This window comes from Nyctereutes procyonoides, unplaced genomic scaffold (assembly GCF_905146905.1).
Source record: "Nyctereutes procyonoides isolate TBG_1078 unplaced genomic scaffold, NYPRO_anot_genome, whole genome shotgun sequence".
Taxonomy (NCBI): Eukaryota; Metazoa; Chordata; class Mammalia; order Carnivora; family Canidae; genus Nyctereutes; species Nyctereutes procyonoides.
In genome coordinates, this window is record NW_026575151.1 from 2,740,724 (window position 1) to 2,761,849 (window position 21,126).

The 21,126-nt window shown below is 40.8% G+C and overlaps 1 protein-coding gene across 9 annotated transcripts in view; it reads right to left on the minus strand.

Annotated features, from left to right (window-relative positions):
• Positions 1-21,126, minus strand: part of AFF1 (ALF transcription elongation factor 1) — a 234,061-nt gene that overhangs the window by 94,582 nt on the left and 118,353 nt on the right. For 2 of the 9 annotated variants that reach the window (XM_055313049.1, XM_055313048.1), the window contains exon 2: positions 15,252-15,367. The exons of the other annotated variants lie outside the window; for them this stretch is intronic. In XM_055313049.1, coding sequence (XP_055169024.1) covers positions 15,252-15,271 — 20 coding nt within the window. In that variant the 5' untranslated portion in view covers positions 15,272-15,367. The remainder of the gene's footprint in view (positions 1-15,251; positions 15,368-21,126) is intronic. 9 annotated transcript variants of the gene reach the window in all.

Sequence of the window (21,126 nt, forward strand, 5' to 3'; positions counted from 1 at the left end):
CAGACTTCTGCCCACTTCTGATTTTTACCTTGGTCTCCGAGAAGGTAACCCAAATGCAAAATTCTCAGTTCCAGATGGAAAGTGAGGGTGTGAGCAGTGGCACCCCAACTATAGGCAGCTTGGGGTCCTCACTTAATTTTTCTATCAACTCCACACATATTTTTAAGAAAAGCTACCGTGGCTTAAAAGTACTCAGGTATTTCTAAATTGATCGGCACAGCCTTATCTCCGTTATCATGGGAGTTTTACCACACTTCAATGTTTTATTTCTTAAGTAACAAAAATTGCTATGGAAATAATTAGAACCCAATTTTTTTTACAACATTTCCAACACCGGCTTATGGCTGCTATGTGATTCAAAAATCCAGGTACCTCCCACAGGGGAAAAAATCCTATTAAATTAGGGACTCGGCTTAATTAGAGGTTTTACTTCATTAGTTTAAAAGTTAAAACCCACACCAAGATTTTGTTGGCAGACAAATGTAATACTATACCAATTCTGAAACAACCTTTGAGTGTATTTCTTTTTTAATTAACCATTCATTACCCTTCAACTGAAAAACCTAGTGAGATGAGGAAAGACCTCATGAGTGTTACTGGTAGGATGAGTTTTATGAGTTCTAGACTTTGTGAGAGAAACTCACTCTCCCCCAACTGTCCCTTGGGTCTCACTCCCCAAGGCTCCTGGGCAGGGCAGAGGTAGGCCGAAGAGACAGTAAGTGACCAGTTCACAATTCCCAGGACTACAGAGGATAGGCTGTGAGCCCTCATTCTTCTGGACTGTCTACCTTCTCCTTGCAACTGACAGGGTTTTACCAGTCACACTGGGGAGCTTTCTGGTTTACTTGGCTTTTACTTACTCTAAGTTTGCAATGGTTTAACGAATGGTTTGCTAAAGTTCATAGGCAAATTTTTTTCAGGAATATTTTTCTTTATTCTATTTTGACATCAGGGGAAATATAAATTTTTTTTAAATATCAAAACAATTAGTAGCCATGAGTAAGTAAATCACTGTTCAGCCTTACACATCATCTTTAATTCAAGGTGCAAAGACGGGGTCGACAGAAGAATTTCAAATGAGGGGATTTGAAGTACATGTCCTAAATGATTCACAGACTTAATTACCTTTGAATAATTACAAGGTGACTATCACTTCATTTAATTAAATTAAAGGTGGCATTTCTCCTCTGGTGTGGAGGAGAAAACATTCTCCCTTAGGGGACAACCCCATCCCAACATCATCCTTTCACTGGACTTTCTCATTGTTCCACACAAAGCTACAAGTTCTCCTTCCCTGCATTCTACGCAGCATTTTGGATTAGGTGAGAGGTTCCCAAATCAATGAACACTAGAATCAACCTGGAGGACCTGTTAAATCATGGAATGCAGAGACCTATCCCCCAGTTTCTGAGTCTGTAGATCTGATGTGGGACGTGAGATCTTACATGTAACAAGTTTCTAGGTGTGCACACTCTACTTGGCTCTATGGATCACTCTAATAAAGCTTACCAAAAATGGGAGCAAGGATGACAGTACCAGCAGGTTGCCAAGAACTGCCACCACTTAGCAGCTGTTGTTCAGTCAGCACTGATTTAGGCACACCACATCGGTCTCCTATTTAATTTTCACAACAACTCTGTGAGAGGGAGATTATTAACCCCATCTTCTAGACGAGGAAAAAAAAATGAAGCTCAGAGATTAATTTGTTATTAAATGATAACCTTAAAATTCGAATGCAGGTCTGTTTGGCAAAAAAGCAGGTATTCTTAATCACAGTTCTGCCAGCAAGTTCTGCACAGCAAGGCTATATTAAATAGGGCAACAACAATATTAAATAGGGCAACAACAAAGAAGGTGTGCTGTGTGTTCATTTACAATCACTCACGATTCCTTGGTCTCAAAAAGGTACACATTGATGATTCAGGTTTTATCCCTGCCAGCAGAGCAATCTCAGAGCCACAAAATGTGTTTGGTTAAATGTATCCACGAGGGTCTGGTCCTTGCCTCAGGACCTGACAGAGAGCCCTTTGAGAGAGGAATGGCCAGCAGCATGAAGTTACTCCTCAGGTTATAAAAACCACACCACAATTCTTATTTTAGAGCCTTTAAAAAAAAAAATTAGAGCCCTTTTTAATTTACAGATTTGAGGTTACTGGCTCCATAACAACCTCTAAATTCACAAGTCCTCTCTAATGTGCTAAGGGGCTCTTCACATTAATTTCTTTCAAGGACAGGCTGTAAATAAACTTGCACCAAACCAGCCATTACATGCCTGATATCAAGCTCCACTCCCAGGAACTTCTGGCCACTAACCCAGGCCAAGTTCCTAGAGCCTTGGTGCCACTTGCTTGGCCAGCCCAGGAGCCCCCTCCCCTGACCTGGGGAGAGAGAGAGAGACAGAGAGAGACAGAAAGACCACCAAGTCACATGATGATTTGAAGCAACCTAGGGCATTCAAAAATAAGGCCACATGTTGAAGTGCCCCTGGGGGGAGGGTGCCAAGTCTGACCACCCAGCAGATGGTCAGGAGTTTCAGCAGAAGTCTGCCTAAATAAAATAGGGAGTTACTTCCAGCGGCCATTCAGTCACCACTTTGTTGCTTTTGGATCACATACTACTGTCCCCTGTCTGCAAAGGTTCAGTACTGATGGATCAAAAAGATCTCTGCAACAAACCACTGCCCTCCACTTTTTCCCCCTCTTAAGCGAACTAGAAAGACCAAAGGGGAAACCACAGGCTCCAGCTTCCTGTGCCTGGTGGGCCCTGCAGAACACGAGTGCACCAGCCATTACTCAGGCGGACCGCGCCGCAGGTTTGCAGTCACAGAATCCTACCACTCTCATCCACGCAGGAGCCCCAGTGAAGCCTGGAACTCTAACACACACCAGGCTGCTCTCCCTTTCGCTTTCGGAGAGGTGCTGAACTCCTGAGGAATTCAGAGCTGCCCATTCAGCCCCTGAACGCAGTCACTCAGTCAAGCCCATGCTGAGGCCTGTCAGGGCCCATTTACTCTGACTTCTCAAATGTTCCTCCTTGCCATTATGGGTAGATCTGTTAAAACACTGATAGAATGAAGAAATCACAGTTCTGGTATGGATTAATGAAAGAGATCCTCTTTCTCAATTTCCCTTGCACTAAAAAAGAAAGGAAAAGAACATAGGTGGAAGGAGGAAAAGACACTATAAGTAACAGGAAGGGCCAAGTTGAGCGTGAGCGATGGGGCCATCATCTGGCTGTGAGCACCTACGTCCATGCTGGAGCCCACGGGCCCTGCTGCTAATCTAGGTTAGTCATGCAGGATCACCAAATGCCATAGGGTGCTTCCATGGCAACCCTGGGCCCCCAGGGCAGGCTATGCACAGCTGACTACCCATTTATCACCCTTGACTGACCACTCCACACAGACCTGCCTCTAATAGATGAAACCATTCTCTCTAGAACTCACATTTAAAAGTTGAATTCTTCCTTGGGGGATAGAGTGTAATTTCTCCAGTGTATTTATCTCCCTAGGCATGGAAGAGACATTTGGCAGGAAGGAAAGGAAAAAATCCTAAAATCTAAAACGTAGACTAATTTTGGAAAAGAATGAGTCTTTTTACTGTTTTAGGAGGACTATGCCATTCTGATTTGAATGGACAAAAGAGAAAACAAAACGAAAAACTCTCAGTCTATTCACAAAAGTTGGATAAGGCTGGTTTAAAGATTGGTGATATGGGACGCCTGGGTGGCTCGGCGTTTGAGCATCTGCCTTTGGCTCAGGGCGTGATCCTGGAGTCCTGGGATAGAGTCCCACAGCAGGCTCCCTGCATGGAGCCTGCTTCTCCCTCTGCCTGTGTCTCTGCCTCTGTGTGTGTGTCATGAATAAATAAATAAATAAAATCTTTTAAAAAAAAGAGAGAGACTGGTGATATGATATGTCACAAAGTGACATAGACAAAAGGATAGCAGCTTTGGGTTCTTACTCTCATGCAAGCGACTTTTTTATTTTGGAAACCACCTCTGTTGACTTTTTTTTTTTTTTAAGATTTTATTTATTCATAGAGACACACAGAGAGAGAGGCAGAGACAAAGGCAGAGGGAGAAGCAGGGTCCATGCAGGGAGCCCGACACGGGCCTCGATCCTGGATCTCCAGGACACACCCTGGACCCAAGGTGGCACTAAACCACTGAGCCACCGGGACTGCCCACCTCTGTTGACTTTTAAAGTCCATCTTCAGGACCTTTGACACCACGTTTCTCTAGTCCTACAATCTAACATTCAGGGAACATTTTTCACATACTGGCTTTACAGGAAAATGTCAACATACTTCAAAGCACAAAGTTCATTTCGCCATTAAATCTCTATCACTCATCAATACACTTTAAACATGAGAAATCAGAGTGGCTCCATGTTTGAAAGAAGAAATGCTGCTTCAAAGAATGGAGAATTTTTTCCCTCTTTTGCTTTGTACATGTGAAAGAATTTGCAACAGGTTTTCTTGTAATAAAAATCACTCAGCTAAATCTTCCAAAGATTTCACCTTTATTACTTCCCCCATCACCTAACACACACAATAATAAATGCAAAGAAAAAACAAAGATTTAACCCTTAATTTCAAAGACCAAATCTGATTTAATATAAAAGAAATATCAGCCAAGTGAAATGACAAAATAGAATTATGTCACTCTTTTTTCCCTGGATGACCTCCAAGGGGATTATTTCAAAGTACAGGTCTGCTACTCACTTTTGCTTGCCACAGAAGACTCAGCCTCATTAGAATACTGAAGGAGTTGTATATCACTCCATTTTGCAAAATTAAATCAACCTTTAAGATATTTTTATATATCTTATAGACATACTATGAGTTTTGAATTGAGAGAGCCTCTACTTGGGCAAACTTGAGTAAAAAGTCAGGCACTTCCATCCTAATGAGAGACACGTTAATTTACCTTTCAAAATGAACCTGCCAGGTATTTTTCTACATACATGTTAGTATGTAGCAAAGGTCTAAAAGGATTCACTTTACAAATATCAGGAAGAAGCACCAGATTAGGGTGGAGGAGGTAAGCAGTAGTGTGGTGGTTTAAGGAATATTTTAACTTTTTTTTTTTTTAATGAGAAGGTATCCATTCATTATTTGTGCAATTAAAATTTTTGATTAAGAACAAAAGAAACTGCCTCATGTAACAACATCAAGATCAGGGCGAAAGAAAAATTGAGGTGTTGAACATTTTGGCACTAACTCTCAGTGGAACCTATGAACACTGATTTTGGACCCTGGACTCAGTCTTCAATCATTACTAAAAATTATAGACCCATCTGCATAAAGCAGTGCCTTAGAGACTATGTTCCAAAGTTCAAACACCAGCAGCTGATTTTTTTTTAGAAAACCTGTCTCACTACAGCCCATTTTGGTTACCTTAATAGATCATAAATAGATTTGGAGAGGCATTTGTACCCAATTGATGGAAAAGCACAAGAATTTGTCTTCTTCAATAGTCTTAAAAGGGCAGTGAGGGAAGCTGTGTGGGTGGGGATACAGAGCTCCAACAAGAGGAGAATGAGGGGAGAGGAGACAGATGAGCTACTGTGTTCCTATGCATAAGACATAGTACTTTACCTTCTAAACACATTTAAAACACAAGCACACACATTTTAAACATTTTTTAAAAAATCAAAAAACTAGTACTGACTGATGAAGGCCATCATGCAAATAGCACAATTACACAAATCACAACACTGAAAAGAAATCACTCCCGACCTTGAAGATTTGACAATCTATGTGCTAGGGGTTAGTAAAATTTGCTTTTAATGCTATTTGAAATGAGAACATATTAATGTAACTAAGAAATTCCAGAAAAAGGCAGTCTCTCAGAGGGGATCCCAAAAATGCCGACACTCCCTACTTACAGTTAACTGAAAGCAAGTACAGAAATGACCCGCCCCCTCCCACAGTGGCAACAGGCTCACTAGAGATCAATCTGCCACTTGACTATTTCTGTTCTCTCATTTAGTTATAAAGGTCCCTGGTGTTCGGAACTACCTAAGACCGTCTGCCTTATTGGCAACTGTACATTTGGCACCAGTCAGAAACATGGGCAGAAGCTGTTGGCTCTCCCCTGCAGGTCTCGTCTGTACTAGGATCAACCAGAGCACTGGCCTCATTACCATGCCATTCTTCTTTCACACTCAACTGACCATGAAGGACCACATCACACACCTATAAAATAATGAGGCTGGTGAAAGTCTGTATTATAATAGCCACAAAATAAAAGAATGCAGTGATCATAAACTAAGAAAGAATGGAGACTATCTAGCTCAAAGTTCTAGACTTTTAATGCTTGTCTCATTTAATTCATGCTCAACCAAAAAAAAAATGTTTGGGATATTAAATCTATTAAGCATCCAAATTTTAAATGAAGTGTTGTGTGGACTTCCTTACTTCTGACTTGGGAGCACACAGCCCCACAAGGCTTCTTGTCCTCAGCCACTTAGCTCCACACAGCTGCCTCACAGAAAATGCCTTTATAAAAATCATGAATCTGATCTTATTACTCACCTATTTACAACTTTTCTGAGCCCAATGCTGCCTACAGGATTAAAACTACAGTGGTTAAGCCAAGCAACACCCTTCAGTACCTGGCTTCAACTTACCTCCAACCTTCAAGGGGTAAGACCTCTTTCTGCTCATTTCTCAAACAAAAATGGGGAAGACCCCATTCCTGCACCCCCCCCCCAATACTATGAACACAAAGAACTGGGGGATGTAGGAAAAAAGCACAGCCCTCGTCTCTGCCAGTTCTCTTGAGAACTCTTCCCCTGACTTTCGAAGCCTTCCCAAATATCCCTGCCTCTCCATCAGGGTCCCTAGCCCCAAACTCCATTCTCACCTCCTATCTCTGATGTGAATGATTCCTTTCTCTGGAATACATCTATTCCTGCAAGTCTTTCCATGTTTACATTTACAGAAATGAGACAGACTATACACGTGCCTACAGATTTTCTTTATCAGACTGTGAGCTCCTTAATGGCAAGGACTCTTCCTGACAGCACAGGGCTTAGAACTCGAAAGTGATGCTTAATCTACTATCCTTGACTTAGTGATTACATTCAAGCATTACTCAATTCCAAACAGTCGAGAATTCTCCTGAAGCCTGCCAGTCTTACTCATTATTTGATGACAAAATACGATTGTCTCATACCTAAAACTGATTTTACCAGACTGTTGTACCCATCAAATGACTCAAACCGAGAAGGAAGCTGACATCTCTCTTTCCTAGGTCAGCCATGAAAGCTGCCTCGGCTAACACCATATGTCTATCAGTTAATATTATGGTTTTTATTCTTCAGTTTGCCATATTACTAGTCATGAAAGTCCAAGTATACTACACACACACAAAAAAAGGCTAAATAACATTTATAGCAAATACACATTAATTTTAAATCAAATAAGATTCAGAATAATATTAATAAGCTGTCCCTAGGACTAAAACTTCAACAAAAATCCCACAATGAAAAAAATCTCTCCATGCTGTTTTAAATGCATTGTGGGGAGCACAAAACAAAAAAATACAACATCTAGAAAGTTTTATTTTTTTTATTATTTTTATTTTTTTAATTTTTATTTATGATAGTTACACAGAGAGAGAGAGAGAGAGAGAGAGAGAGAGAGAGAGAGAGGCAGAGACATAGGCAGAGGGAGAAGCAGGCTCCATGCACTGGGAGCCCAACGTGGGATTCGATCCAGGTCTCCAGGATCGCGCCCTGGGCCAAAGGCAGGCGCCAAACAGCTGCGCCACCCAGGGATCCCATCTAGAAAGTTTTAAAATGCAAATGAGATTACGTGGCTCCTTCCACTGCTGGAAGATCATCATAGGCTTCTCTTAGAATTCAAGATTAAAACCCAGAAGGTTGACCTATAAGGCTCTATCTCCAGCACACTATCTCCAGATATAAGCCCCTCCCCCCTGCCCTTCTCAAGTACTAGCCACACTGGCATTTCCATGCCTAGAACCGGTAGAGTTGTGCATTGCTGATCCCCACCTGGATGCTCCCTCAGGAGAGTGGAGGACAATGTTGCCAGCAACACCTTCGGTTAAATGAGCTCCTCAGTGAGGTCCCAGATTTAAATGAGCACTTGGCCTCACCAGCAGTTCTGTAGCACTTCACCCTGCTCCATCTCTTTTTATCACTATCTAAAAATTATCTCGTCTATTCATTTATCTGTTCAATTACGTCTGGCTCTTGGGCAGCTCAGGTGGCTCAGCGGTTTAGCGCCTGCCTTCGAGTCCCACATTGGGCTCCCTGCATGGAGCCTGCTTCTCCCTCTGCCTGTGACTCTCCCTCTCTCTCTCTCTCTCTGTGTGTGTGTGTCTCTCATGAATAAATAAAATCTTTAAAAAAAAATTATGTCTGGCTCTCCACACTCACTTCCTCCAAGAACATATGCTACAGAACGTCAGTCACCTTTTCTCTCTTGCTCCACACTGTGGAGCAAGCACTAACCCATTAGGCTAAGGAGTACTGACTGAATGGATGGAAATCTGCATACAGATGCAGAACCTCAAGTAGTGTCTTTTTTTTTTTCTTTTTAATGACCAACAACAAATTATACAATCTGGAGCTAACAGAAACATTTTCAAAATACAGTATTTTTTTTTAAAAAAACTTGGCAGTTATGGACAGCATCCCACAAAAAAGATTTACACATCAATCAAATTTTCAAGTACCACACAGAAAGCAAGAGAAAAACAAACCATTCCTAAATTCATCTTGTATCTCATGAGACAGCTGAAATGCCTCTAAGGGGTTTAAAAAAACAAGAAAAGCAACTACTCTCAAGAAATTATTCAGGAACAAGTTTATTTTTTGGTTTGTTAAGACGAGTCATAAGAGATCAAATATACTAAGGGGATTTTTTTTTTTGTCACTTAACATCTTGAGCAGCATATAATTCCCCACATATATCAAACTGAATGAATTACATTCTACAGAACAGCTAAGACAACTATAGGATTTACCATTCCAAAAGGAAAAGTCCCTCCCAATGACCAAACTTCCAACACACACACATTCCAGAGAACCAATTGCAGCACATACGATAAGAAGAACTGTTTGAAACTGGGCCAATGTGCCAAGTGCTGCTTCAGCCAGAATAAATGCTCAGCATTCAGACTCACTAACCAACAGCAAAAAGCAACAGGAAAAGGCTTACTTTTGGAAAATGAAAGGAAATACAATGTCTATGTATTGATAAGAACAGTCAGGAACAATGGGATAATAAGGAAACTGGCAAGAGGTGATTTATTTTTCTAAAAAAGAAAATGTTAAGAAACATTTATTCTTTAAATGAATATGTAGAGACCCATCAGCACATTTCAGTTACTGAACAAACAAAATAATGTAGGGCTCCTCCTCTACCCATTTAATGAAACTCATTCCATTATGGGAGTATATTGAAGACTAAACTTAAGGATGGATTTTCCATCCCCTGGTCAACACATAACTTCCGGTGGAAGCCACTGCCAATTATACTTTAAACCTAGTTAAACAAGCTGCTGTGGACATGTATATATGAAGAGATAAACTTTCTACAACTAAAAAAAAAAAAAGGTGGGGGGGTGGTTAGGGTCCAACACACATGGATGTAAAACACAAAGATAATCCTAACTCACTTGCATATCACACAAAACAGACAATAATGTAAGAATCAAGTGTTGGTATGTTTTTACAGAATCATCAGGTTTTTTCTTTACCTCCTGACTTACAGTTATCTTCTTTTAGTTAACTGCACATGTCACATTTGTTTTCACAGAAAGAAAGCTTAATGTCATAAAAGCTAGAGGCATTATCTCTTCCATTTTATCCTACAGACATTTCAAGAAGGAAGAACAGGGAGATTATATTATAGGAGAAAAAAGCTGGAAACATGTATTGGTATTTTATATGGCAACAAGCAACAATTACATGTTTCTAAATATTCTCATTTTCATCGTAACCCCAGCTCACCTCCTACCACCAGCTATAATTGGCATGTCCTGAAAGCTAAACAGTAAGTCATTGTTTTTCTGGAGAAGTCTCCCTTCATTTTGACCTCTGCTAAGCAGTGTTATGAGCCTTACAAAGCTTGTCAGGATTCCTTGGGCTGGATTTTGGCCCAGCCATGGACATTTATATGCAGAATATATCATCTTTTCCCCATCACTGCCAACAGGCAGTTCACTTGCTTAAAACAAAGGGTATTTATCAAACTTAATAGAGCACCCTCTACCTTCTTCAACACCAGTAAACTAGAAACTTGAGAGTTCACTTAATTTTTTTAAATACACTTCAAGAGCTTCAGAGTTTATAATGCTTTAAAATTTTAAATTTGCTTTAAAATTTAACTCTCTCTTTGAAAAGCAGAAGCAAACAGACCTATTGTAAGGAAACAATAAGCAAACATTTAAAATAACCAAATGCACTGATGCTTTATATTAACAGTGTCTGATTGTAAAATGGTTTCTTCCAACATCATCACATTTTAAATTTTATTGCACCTAAGGTTATTTAAGAGCACAAATGCACTTCTATGGTTTTCCATAGTCCAACTAAGACCTTCAGCCTCACAGAATAAAAACAGAAAATCTATGTGTTTCCAGTCAATATTGACTCCCTTCCTATGTGCTAGACCTAAGGAGAGAAGAAGTAAGGATTCTACAATCTACTGGGAGAAATACAAAAGGGGGTAGGGGCAGACTGCTAAGATTGATTGCAGAGGCTGGTTACAAGTGCCACAAGCACTAAAGAATCAGAGGAGAAAAACATCAACTCTAAAGGAAGGAGTCTGGGATGATTTAATTAGGAGCAGTGACATCTGAGCTTGAAGAACAAACAGGGGTTTGGAAGAGGGGAAGGGGTCCCCATGCCCCTGCTGAGAAAGCATGTAAGTCCTGGAGGGGTGATCATTCACCATGGGATGTTTGCACCATCTTATTTACTTCATTCCCCAACTACAACTCCAAATTTCTCCTAAAAAGGGTCCAAAGAACCACTGATAATTCAAGGGGATGACAGCCTTTTTGCAGCCACCCAATCCACCTGGTTGGCCCAGAGCCTCAGTGATATTTTAGGGCAGCAAGCCCCTAAGAATTGCCTGTGGACTTTTCTCCTCCTGAAACAATGACCTCAAATTATCTGTTCATGAAAAACCATCAATTTTAGGTAATGAACAGAGTGGGGATGTCAAAGTTCAGAATGCAAATGGACTTAGCTGTGGCCCCAGATGATCACAAAAACAAAACTGACCACTCCTCCCAGCCCTCCATCCTCCTCATTGCCCCAAAGAACACAGACCTGGTGCCCAATGGATACAGAGCCTTGCTGTGCAAAGTCTGGCCTGACTTCCTAATTCAAATGGTTTCACACTATTTTCAAGACTTCCTTGTATCCTTGCGTGTTTGTTGAACCAGCAGCCACAATTCCACAATTTTAAAAATTCAGTAATAAATGTAAAAGGAACATTTAGTTGAACATCCCCATGTGATTGTTCCTTGATTTCCTAACATGCTTAGCTCAGAAATTTCAGGCTTTTAAGTAAAATTAATTTAAAAAGAATAAGGCTACCAGCGGCAAAGAGGGAAAAAATTTGTTTGAACATTCCAATTTGAATTATCATTGAGCAATGCTTAAATTTCAACCTAAAAATGTACAGTAAACAAAGTTAGCAGAAACAAAAAGATGGACTAGACCAGAGGTTAGCAAACTGGCTTGTGAGCCAAATCTGGCCCAGCTGCTTGTTTTTATAAATAAAGATTTATTGGAACATAACCCTGCCCATTTGTTTACACACTATGGTTGCTTTGGTCCTGGAACAGCAGAGCTGACTAGTTGCAACAAAGACTGTGTGGACAGGCAAAGCCTGAGATATTTACCATCTGGTCCTTTACAGAAAAGGTTTGTCAGCCCTTGGACTAGATCCTAAATTATTAAGAAAGAAAGACAGAGGGTGAATTTTTAAGTTTATTTTGAAGTGTTTCATTTTAAAGGAGTAAAGTACAGACTATTTCTGAAATGTCCTCTGAAACATGTCAGTCTTTCAGGAACACCAAATTTCTCTCTTATCAGCTTTCCTGACTTGAGGGCGAAAGATGAGAAATCTCTACTCTTCTCTCTAATTTTAATGCCTTACTTTTTTATTCCAAAAGACTGGTATAATGTACTGTGTGGTGCACAGTGTGCCAAGCTGGCTGCCTCCAGGGTTTGGCACCATTCACTGTACGATGTTATCTATTACCTCCAGGACTCAGCTCTAATACCCTGCCTGGCCTAATGGTCAGCAGCCTCTAAGGGTTGTAGAAATAGTGTGCTGGTGGAAGCCTGGGAAACGAGGAGGCATAAAAACCAACCCAGTCACTGGTTCCAGCTGCATCTTCAATGCAGTAATAGACTTCACGCTACAGCTGTATATGATTTAGGGTGAAATGAATGGGAAAGGACAGAATATGAGGGAGACAGCAGAGCAAAGGAAAACATCAGGAGAGGCTCTGGGATTAAAAATCCCAAGGCACAGCGAGTCCATCCAACTTCCCTGAGCTATCTACTCCAGCAGGCGGGTGTGGTTTGTGGAAAATATGAAGAATTAAGCCAGTGGCTGCTATTAAAGGTCAGAACTTACTGTTCCTCAAATGTCCTGGTTCTTTAGAAGTCTGGTGGGAGACTACACCACTAGATTTGAATACCTTCATTTAAATAAAAGGACATTTGTCAGGTTGACAGTGTAAGGAAACAGGCTGACAGCCTTGATAAAATTAAACCAAGATCTTCAAAATGAATGTAGACTGAACCTCTTACACACTTTAATCTTATTCCTTGGATTTAAAACCTTCTAGGGGATCTCTCACTAATTAAGGCTGCTATCTTCCCTCTGCCCCAGGGAATGCTGCTTCCACTACAACTCTGGCCCAATCACAGATTCAACTAACTATTCCCTTACTATAAAATAGCTAGGAAGTGGCTGAAATATTTATATTAGACTTTACCAAAACCTGGAGAAGAACAGAATAGAAATAAACAGATAACATTCAATCAGATAATTTGATTGACAAATTACAACTTGCCCCACTTCAGCCTGGGGCCCCTGGTTGTCTACAGACCCACCATCAGGTTACTTGGGAAAGCATTCCTGTATTCCCAGATTCTCTCATTCATCCAGGTAGAAGACGGAGGCTCTGAGAACCCTGAGCCCACCCATGCAGGATGAGTGACACTGAGTCCACCACTTTCAGGAGAGACCCCATTCTCCCTACCAGTGACTTCCATAGCATGATCCTGGAAGAACACAACCCAATCACCCTGGCGCCCCTCTACTACAGGCTTTAATTGCACTCTGTCACATGCATCCCACTGTTACCCAGAAATAGGGAGGTCTTAAAGAATGGACAGGGGGCTCTACTCCCATGAAGCATCTTGACTGGGCAAAGAGCTAATCCAAAAAAAAATTCAATGATTTTGGACTTAAGCCTTCAAAGCACTGTAAAGAAGGCTTTGCTTGTTTCAAAGAAAGCAGTCCCCATGTTGCCCAGTCACAGACTGAAGAAATTGTAGTCTGTGAGTCAGGGAGAAGTCATTTTAAAAGCAATACTCAAGGGGCACCTGGGTGGCTCAGTCGGTTAAGCATCTGACTCTTAATTTTGGCGCAGGTCATGACCTCAGGGTCCTGGGGTGCAGCCCCACATCTGGCTCCACGATGGGGGTGGGGGGTAAGGATTCCACCCCTCCCCCTGCTTGAGGTACTATATCTCTCAAAATAAATACATCTTTAAAAAATAAGAAATACACAGAAACTAAACCTTGAAAGGACGACAAATAAAACAGAATGAGTCCATTTACACATCTTCTAATCATCTTCCCACATGCACACCAAATATAATGACCCTAAGATTAGTCCTACATCTTTGGAGGGATTTGGGTTACGCAGACATATACTGGTGTCAAATGCCCCAGTACACTTAAAGTTTGTGCGTTCTGTGGCATGTGACTTTTGTGGTGAAAGGGGAAAAACCCTGTAAATAAATACTTTAATGACATACAAGTGAAGTATTCTGGGATCTGCAACTTACACAAGAGGCATAAGAGATTAATGGATAGACATAGCAATGAAGAGATGAGTACATATGTGAGAAAACAAATATAATAATAAAGTTAATAGTATAATCTGGGAATAAGGCTTTTTACTGTTCAATTCTTCCAACTTTCTGAATGTTTGAAAAATTTCCCAATACAGTGTTAGGGAAATTAGCCAAAAGAATAAATTCATAGGGACGCCTGGGTGGCTCAGCAGTTGAGCGTCTGCCTTCGGCCCAGGGCGTGATCCTGGAGTTCGGGGATTAAGACCCATATCAGGCTCCCTGCATGGAGCCTGCTTCTCCCTCTGCCTGTGTCTCTGCCTCTGTGTGTCTCATGAATAAATAAATAAAATCTTAAAAATAAAAATGAAAAATAAATTTTTAAAAAAGAAATTCATAAATATGGTAGGATCTAAGAGGCTGCCAAACACGAAGAGATCCCACATGATTCCATCACTCATATCTACAGATAAAACTTCAGACTTAGGGCAGCCCGGGTGGCTCAGAGGTTTAGTGTCTTCAGCCCAGGGCGTGATCCTGGAGAACTGGGATCCAGTCCCACGTCAGGCTCCCAGCATGGAGCCTGCTTCTCCCTCTGCCTGTCTCTGTCTCTCTGTGTGTCTCTCATGTTTAATAAATAAAATCTTAAAAAAAAAAAACACTTCAGATTTAACCAGAAGTCTCCATCAGAAAGGGGTAAGGGGGTGGTGGGTACATGTGAGTGGCTCAGTCAAGTGTCTGACTCAGTTTCAGCTCAGCTCGTGATCTCAGGATCATGCGCTTGAACCACACATTGGGTTCCCTGCTCCACACAGAGTCTGCTGGAGATTCTCTCTCCCTCTGCCCCTCCTCCCCACTTGGGCATGGGCATGCTTCTAAATAAATAAATCTTTGGCGGGGAAGAGGAAAGTGGAAAGCACAAATTCATCTATTAACCAGTACAGTGGCTCCCTGAAAGGAAAGAACTGAAGAATGGTCCTGAACTCTGTGAGACACATCATGACAGCTACTGTTGGCAGAACTGAGGCAGCTTGAACATACATACGCCTGCACACTGCAAGAGTTTATCCATGTGTGTACACTGAGCCAAACCTTTCCTTGCTCTTTCAGAATCTTCCGCTTTTGCTCTATTGAGACGAAACAAGGGATCCAGCAGAGATACATACACGCATTTGAAGGAAGACATTTCAGACTCCCATTTGGGAAGCTTTCAAGGCAATCTCCTTAGCAGCCACTGTAGAGACTTAATTCACCTTTCCCTCCTCCCTCCTCCAATCTTCACCTGTGTAAAAAAAAAAAAATGACTGTTTTTCCCTATTTGAGAACCAGGTTGGTTGTGAGGTTTCAGAAAATTAATCTTCTCCAATTCTTGTCCTGCTTCTTCATGTACAGATTTAATGCCTATAGAGGAACCACTGGAATCACATTTCCTTCTTCATATTTCAAAGTGTTTTCCCTGCAAGTCCTTCCCTACAAAATTACCAAGCAAGAAAGCCCTGGTCTTTAAGAAGGGCTTGATTCTATGGTTTCCCTAGTTTAAGTCACATCTGATATCTAAGATACAAAAGGCCAAGATTTTAGACATGCATTTTACACAAGTAAATTTGTAATACAATAGGTGGTTACCTTATACCTACCAATCTCCCTTTCTGCCTATTTTCTCCCTTGAGTTAGTTCAAAACGCTTCTGCAAAACAACCTCTTCCCTGCTAGGTATGTTAAGGCCCCATGTCACTGAGAAGTCTTTCCTTGCTGCCTTAAAAGGCCTGACTTAGTTCTCTGCTAATGGGCTCCCTGACCTATGACCCCTGTATGTCACCTCCTGCTGCGGAGCAGCCGAAAGGCCACTCAAGGTCCTGAGATGGAGACTGCTGTGTGTCAGTCTCCTACAGCAGCTTTGCTGAATTCGGGGAAGGCAGGGAGGAGGATGAGCAATATGCAGCAGGATGCAACACTCTGGCTACCAGCACAGTAAACTGATGAAGAGCATAGTGTCTGGAATTAGGGATAGGTTTGAACTTGGGCTCCATGACTTTCTAGCAGTGTCCTCTAAGCAAGTCATTTAACCTGAATGTCAGCCAGTTTAAAAAGATCATGGTAACAATGGTAAATTAATGTGAGGTTTAAGTGAGCTAATGTCTGATAGTACAAAGTAAACTGAGAGCACTCAGGTGAATAAGAAAGGAGAAATCTGAAAATGTCCCTGGATACACTTCCAGAAGTGCTCTTTATCCCACTGGGGTTTTACACTCTCCAAATTTGCAGCCTGTATATATCCAAGCCTTTGCCCTTCCCCTTGTCCCCTCTGCTTCAACAAATCCTTTCCCCTCCACCACACTCAGACGTGTTTCTTCCATTTCTTCCTTTCCTACAGGGCTGTGTGACCCACATGGTGCCCAGTAGCGTCCTGCGCACGCGCACACACGCGCACACACATACACTGTGTCCTAAACAAACAGGCTAACTAACCCACACGTGGGGCCAGCCATGGTGAGCTGGACGGAGTCTGATTACAATATGCTGATGTTCTGCGAAGCACTAATATACCCATACCTATGAGCTAGGGGGAAGCAGCAGAGCAGGGCTTCTGAACTCAGGCACTACTGACATTTTGGACCAAATAATCCTTTGTGCCCGAGAACGCTGTTCCATGCATCGTACGACGTTTAGCAGGATCCCTGGCTCCCATCTTAGGTGATGGCAGCACAGCATCTTCCCAGCTGTGACAATCAAATATGTTTCTAGACTTTGACAAATATCCCGGTGGGGGGTGGGGGGTGGGGGTTAAATAACCTCCTCCTCTTTTCCCTGCCTCCCCCAAGTTGAGAGGCGCTGCTGCACAGAACGAGAAATATTCCCCAAGTCACAGTGTTGGTGCTCGGCTGAAACCGCAACCGCCACAGCGCAGCACACCGCAAAGTGACACGGGAAATCTTTCCTAACAGCTACGTTTGTGAAAGGCACCTTCGAGAGTCTGTCCCTACAAGCTCAGGCCAACCGGGTAGGGCACAAACTCCAAGTTCTAATTGTACCAAAGTTTTAGAACTGTTGTAAGAATGAAGTGAACGAGTGTACATATACATACTGCTTAGTCCCATGCCTAGCAAAGAGTTAGGTCTTCAACACCTGTGCGCCATTATTAAGGATAGACAGCTGGGGTCCAAGCGCTGGGCAAAGCGGCACAGGCCTTGGCTCTCCCCTCATCCATTTTTCCTATGTTCCTCCCATCCATCTCCCCAAGGAGAAACTAAGATAATACTAAACACAGTACACCGGTCCCTAGAGCTGACAGCATGTGAAGCAGGGTAAGAGACCAGAAGAAAAAAAAGGGAGAATCCAAGAGTGGCATGAAAAGTGTGGTGTCCTGCAGCAGAGGCAAAGGGGTGCACACATTTCATACTAAACAGGAAGAGGCAGAAGGAGGTCAGTTTCACTCCAAAATGAGTTATGAGCAAGCAGCATTCTGAAAGAGGATGAAGGGTACAAGGGATTTCACATCCTTTATCCAGGGGAAGTTCCAGCAACATAAATCTCCCTTTCCAAATAATAGAGTTCCCTGAGTTACAAATACCTCACAACTTCAAACAGTTGCACTGTTTCCTTAATTCCCCATGTGGCAACCCAGTTGTGGGGAAAAGGCACTTCCCAGTGCGGGGCATTAGGAAATACCAATCTCACATTCCTTCTGTACCTTTCTTCACCCTGAGACGAATTTTACACATACCATGTTTCTCTACTCTCATCTCATTCCCTCTTCCTGTTTTCATACACTTCAATTAAAAGACACAACGCACAGAATCATGCTCCATTTTCTCCATCCTTCCTTTGCTCCATTAGTAAAAATCAAGGAACCACTGACCATACAGATTAATGTATACAGGACAAAGATGACATTAATGTGAAAGTCTAGAGTAGATTAGTGGAGGCTGTGTGCCAAGTGTCACTTTCTGGCTCTGTGACTGTGATCAGTCATTTAACCTCCATGAGCCTCAGTTTCTTCATCTGTACAATGGGAGTGAAAACCGATACCTTAGAGAGTCAGTGATAATTACCATATACCAAAATTATACATGTCTGTTCCTTCAAAGTACCCAAAGTTTACCAAGAGAAATACTACCAGGAGAATTCTTTATTTCCACATTTTCTTTCTATTAAACCTAAAGGTCCCTTACAACACTCTTCCCTCCCACCAAAAGAACCCACTTTTGGTTTTAAGATAAACCAAAGATAAGGTAAGTTTTAAGACAAACTATCTTATTCAAGTACGGTTCATCAGCCTTGTTTAATCAATTGCACTGTTTTCCATTTCTGTACCACATGTTTGACATTTTGGCACCGTTAGTGAAGAAACATTCTGGGTTCAGCCTGGGGCCTAACCTTCATCACATGATTTTCATTGCTGCTTCTGCAAAACATTTTCTGTGCTCCAAACCCATTTCTGGAAAAAAGCAGTTTGTAAATAGGAAACCATGCATGCTTTCTTTTTAAATTCCCAACATCTATTGAAGTAACACCCACTCTTACCAGCAATTCAACTATGAAAACATAGTGAAAGAAATGATTTTTTGAGTTAAATCAGAAATGTTTCTCTTTAAAAAAAAAAATAATAATAATTACAGTGGCTCTTACTGTCCTACAGTTTGGGCACAATTTTTAAAGGAATTCTATAAAAAATATAAGATCTGAATTTTCTGTTCTTGGAATTTAAACAATTAGATTAAAATTTACAGTTAAAGACAATTGGTAAAAACCTGTTATTTCCTTAACATTTATAAAATGAGATCGCAAAAACAAGAAACGCAATTTTTCATTGGCTAATTTTTAAAAAATATTTAAAAGCACAACGAGAAATAACCTGATTTCAATCTGCATTAGGATTCCGACTTCTAGGGGCACCTGGGTGGCTCTGTGGTTGAGCGTCTGCCTTTGGCTCAGGTCATGATTCTAGGGTCCCGGGATGGAGTCCTGCATGGGGCTCCCTGCGGGAAGCCTACTTCTCCCTCTGCCTATGTCTCTGCTTCTCTCTGTGTCTCTCTCATGAATAAATAAAATCTTAAAAAAAAAAATAACACCTTGCTTTATTCAAGGGGATGCTTTTGGCTTTTAAAAATGTATTCTTAGCATGGCATTTCTAAGCATAAAAGACCTTACGTTCCTCTTCAAATTTAAGACAAAATGACAATCTAAAAAATCACAACAGCCTAAAGTAATCTCTAACTCATCTTTCCCCCTAAATATTGAATAAATCACCTATCAAACATATATCAAGAATGATTCAAAATGTGGTAACATTTAATGTGTAAAGAAAAAATGGAAAAGGATCAAAAGGAAAATGTTTGGTCAAGTTGTTGAAAATTATGGAAGATGTTTCTCTTTCATTTTAATCACAATTAACTTTAATATATTGTTGCTTTTGTTTTACCAAACTACAGAATATTTTAGAGTAGAAATTGTATCTATTATGGTCAAGGAAAAGTGAATGGAAAAAAATCTGCTAGGAAGTAAGATTCTCTCAAAGCATGTGGCTGGCTCAGTCAGTGGAGTATGCAACTCTTCATCTCAGGTTTTGAGTCTGAGCTCCACATTGGGTTTGGAGATTACTTAAAAATAAAATCTTAAAGAGTTCAAGAAAAAAGAAAAGAAAAAGAAAGATCTTCTCTACAGCAAATAGAGACTACAAAATCCTCCTCTGCCTAAAGTCCAATTAAGTCACCTAACAGAAATAGGATTCCACTCTAGAGAGTTAGACTAACAATGCATTCATTTGGGACAAGAGCAAATGTACATTTTCATTTCCTTCTGGAGAAACTGAGGCAAACAACATTTCCCAAATGTCCCCAAGATAAATAAGGGGTGTCTGGCTAGTGATTCAGGAGTCCCTGGCACTCAAACCTACTCTTTTCCATTCCATGAAAATCTGCAAAGAACACAGTAATCCTGTCTAAAACTTTAATACTTCTCGAAAACAGGATGAGGTTTTTATAGGAAGTTATCCCATTAAAAGGCCACCAGCTTTTTTATTTTTTTTAAACAAAATACTCAAGTTGTCTTGAAAAATATCCACGAAAATTCCAAAAGCACGGTCAAAGAAGGGAGGTTGGCTCTAGGCATATTAATACACCTTAAAAGGGCACAGTGATTGAGTTTGACAATGGCTCCTGAATAGTGAGGACAGAATGGCTACTTTTGAGGGAGAGAAAGAGAGGGCTCCAGAACCCTCACTCCTCAAACCAAAATAAAATCCACATGGATAAAAGATACAAAGATATAGCTTTAAAAAAAATACATCAACAATACTCAAAGAAACCTTCTGGAAGACGACCTAAGAAACTAATACCTTGAAGGGCGGGAGGACAATTTAAAATGAAGACATAACAATTATGAGTATTTATGCAACAAAAGCATTATAACTATTCATAAAGCAAAAACTTCAGAAGATTAATAGGAGAAATCGAAGCTCATTAATGTACGAGATTTAGTTTATCTCTCAGTCCACAGAATGGACAAAAATATGAATATAGAAATTATGTAAAACAGGTCTAATGTACAAACCCACATTTAACTATGGACCCTGAAAATAAATACATTTTTTATATGTTCACAATACATTCATAAAATTATCATATGCCACAAAAGGTCCACAACTAAATATTTAAAAAGAAGTATGAAACAGAGGTACAAGAGATGAGGTGACAGTGAATGCAGGATCCCTGAGGTAACTTTATACAACCAAAAATAGCTGTGATGCATGCAGAGGTAAGAACTTTCAGTTCCTATAGTTTGTTGTGATCACATTTTTTCAAGAAGCCACAGAATCCCTTGAGAAAAAGGTACCCTAAGCTATCTGCTACTGCCTAAAATATCCAACGTAGAAGAGTATCCCTTTCCTATTTCTAAATAGACTAAAAGAACTCCACCTTCCACTGTGTTTTCAATTTAATTATCTTCAATGAGAAGTTTGTTCCTTTCCTTAAACCCCTTAACATATATAATTTATTAATCCAAGATCTGTTTTTGGCAGAGGTGGAGGCCATCTTTCACC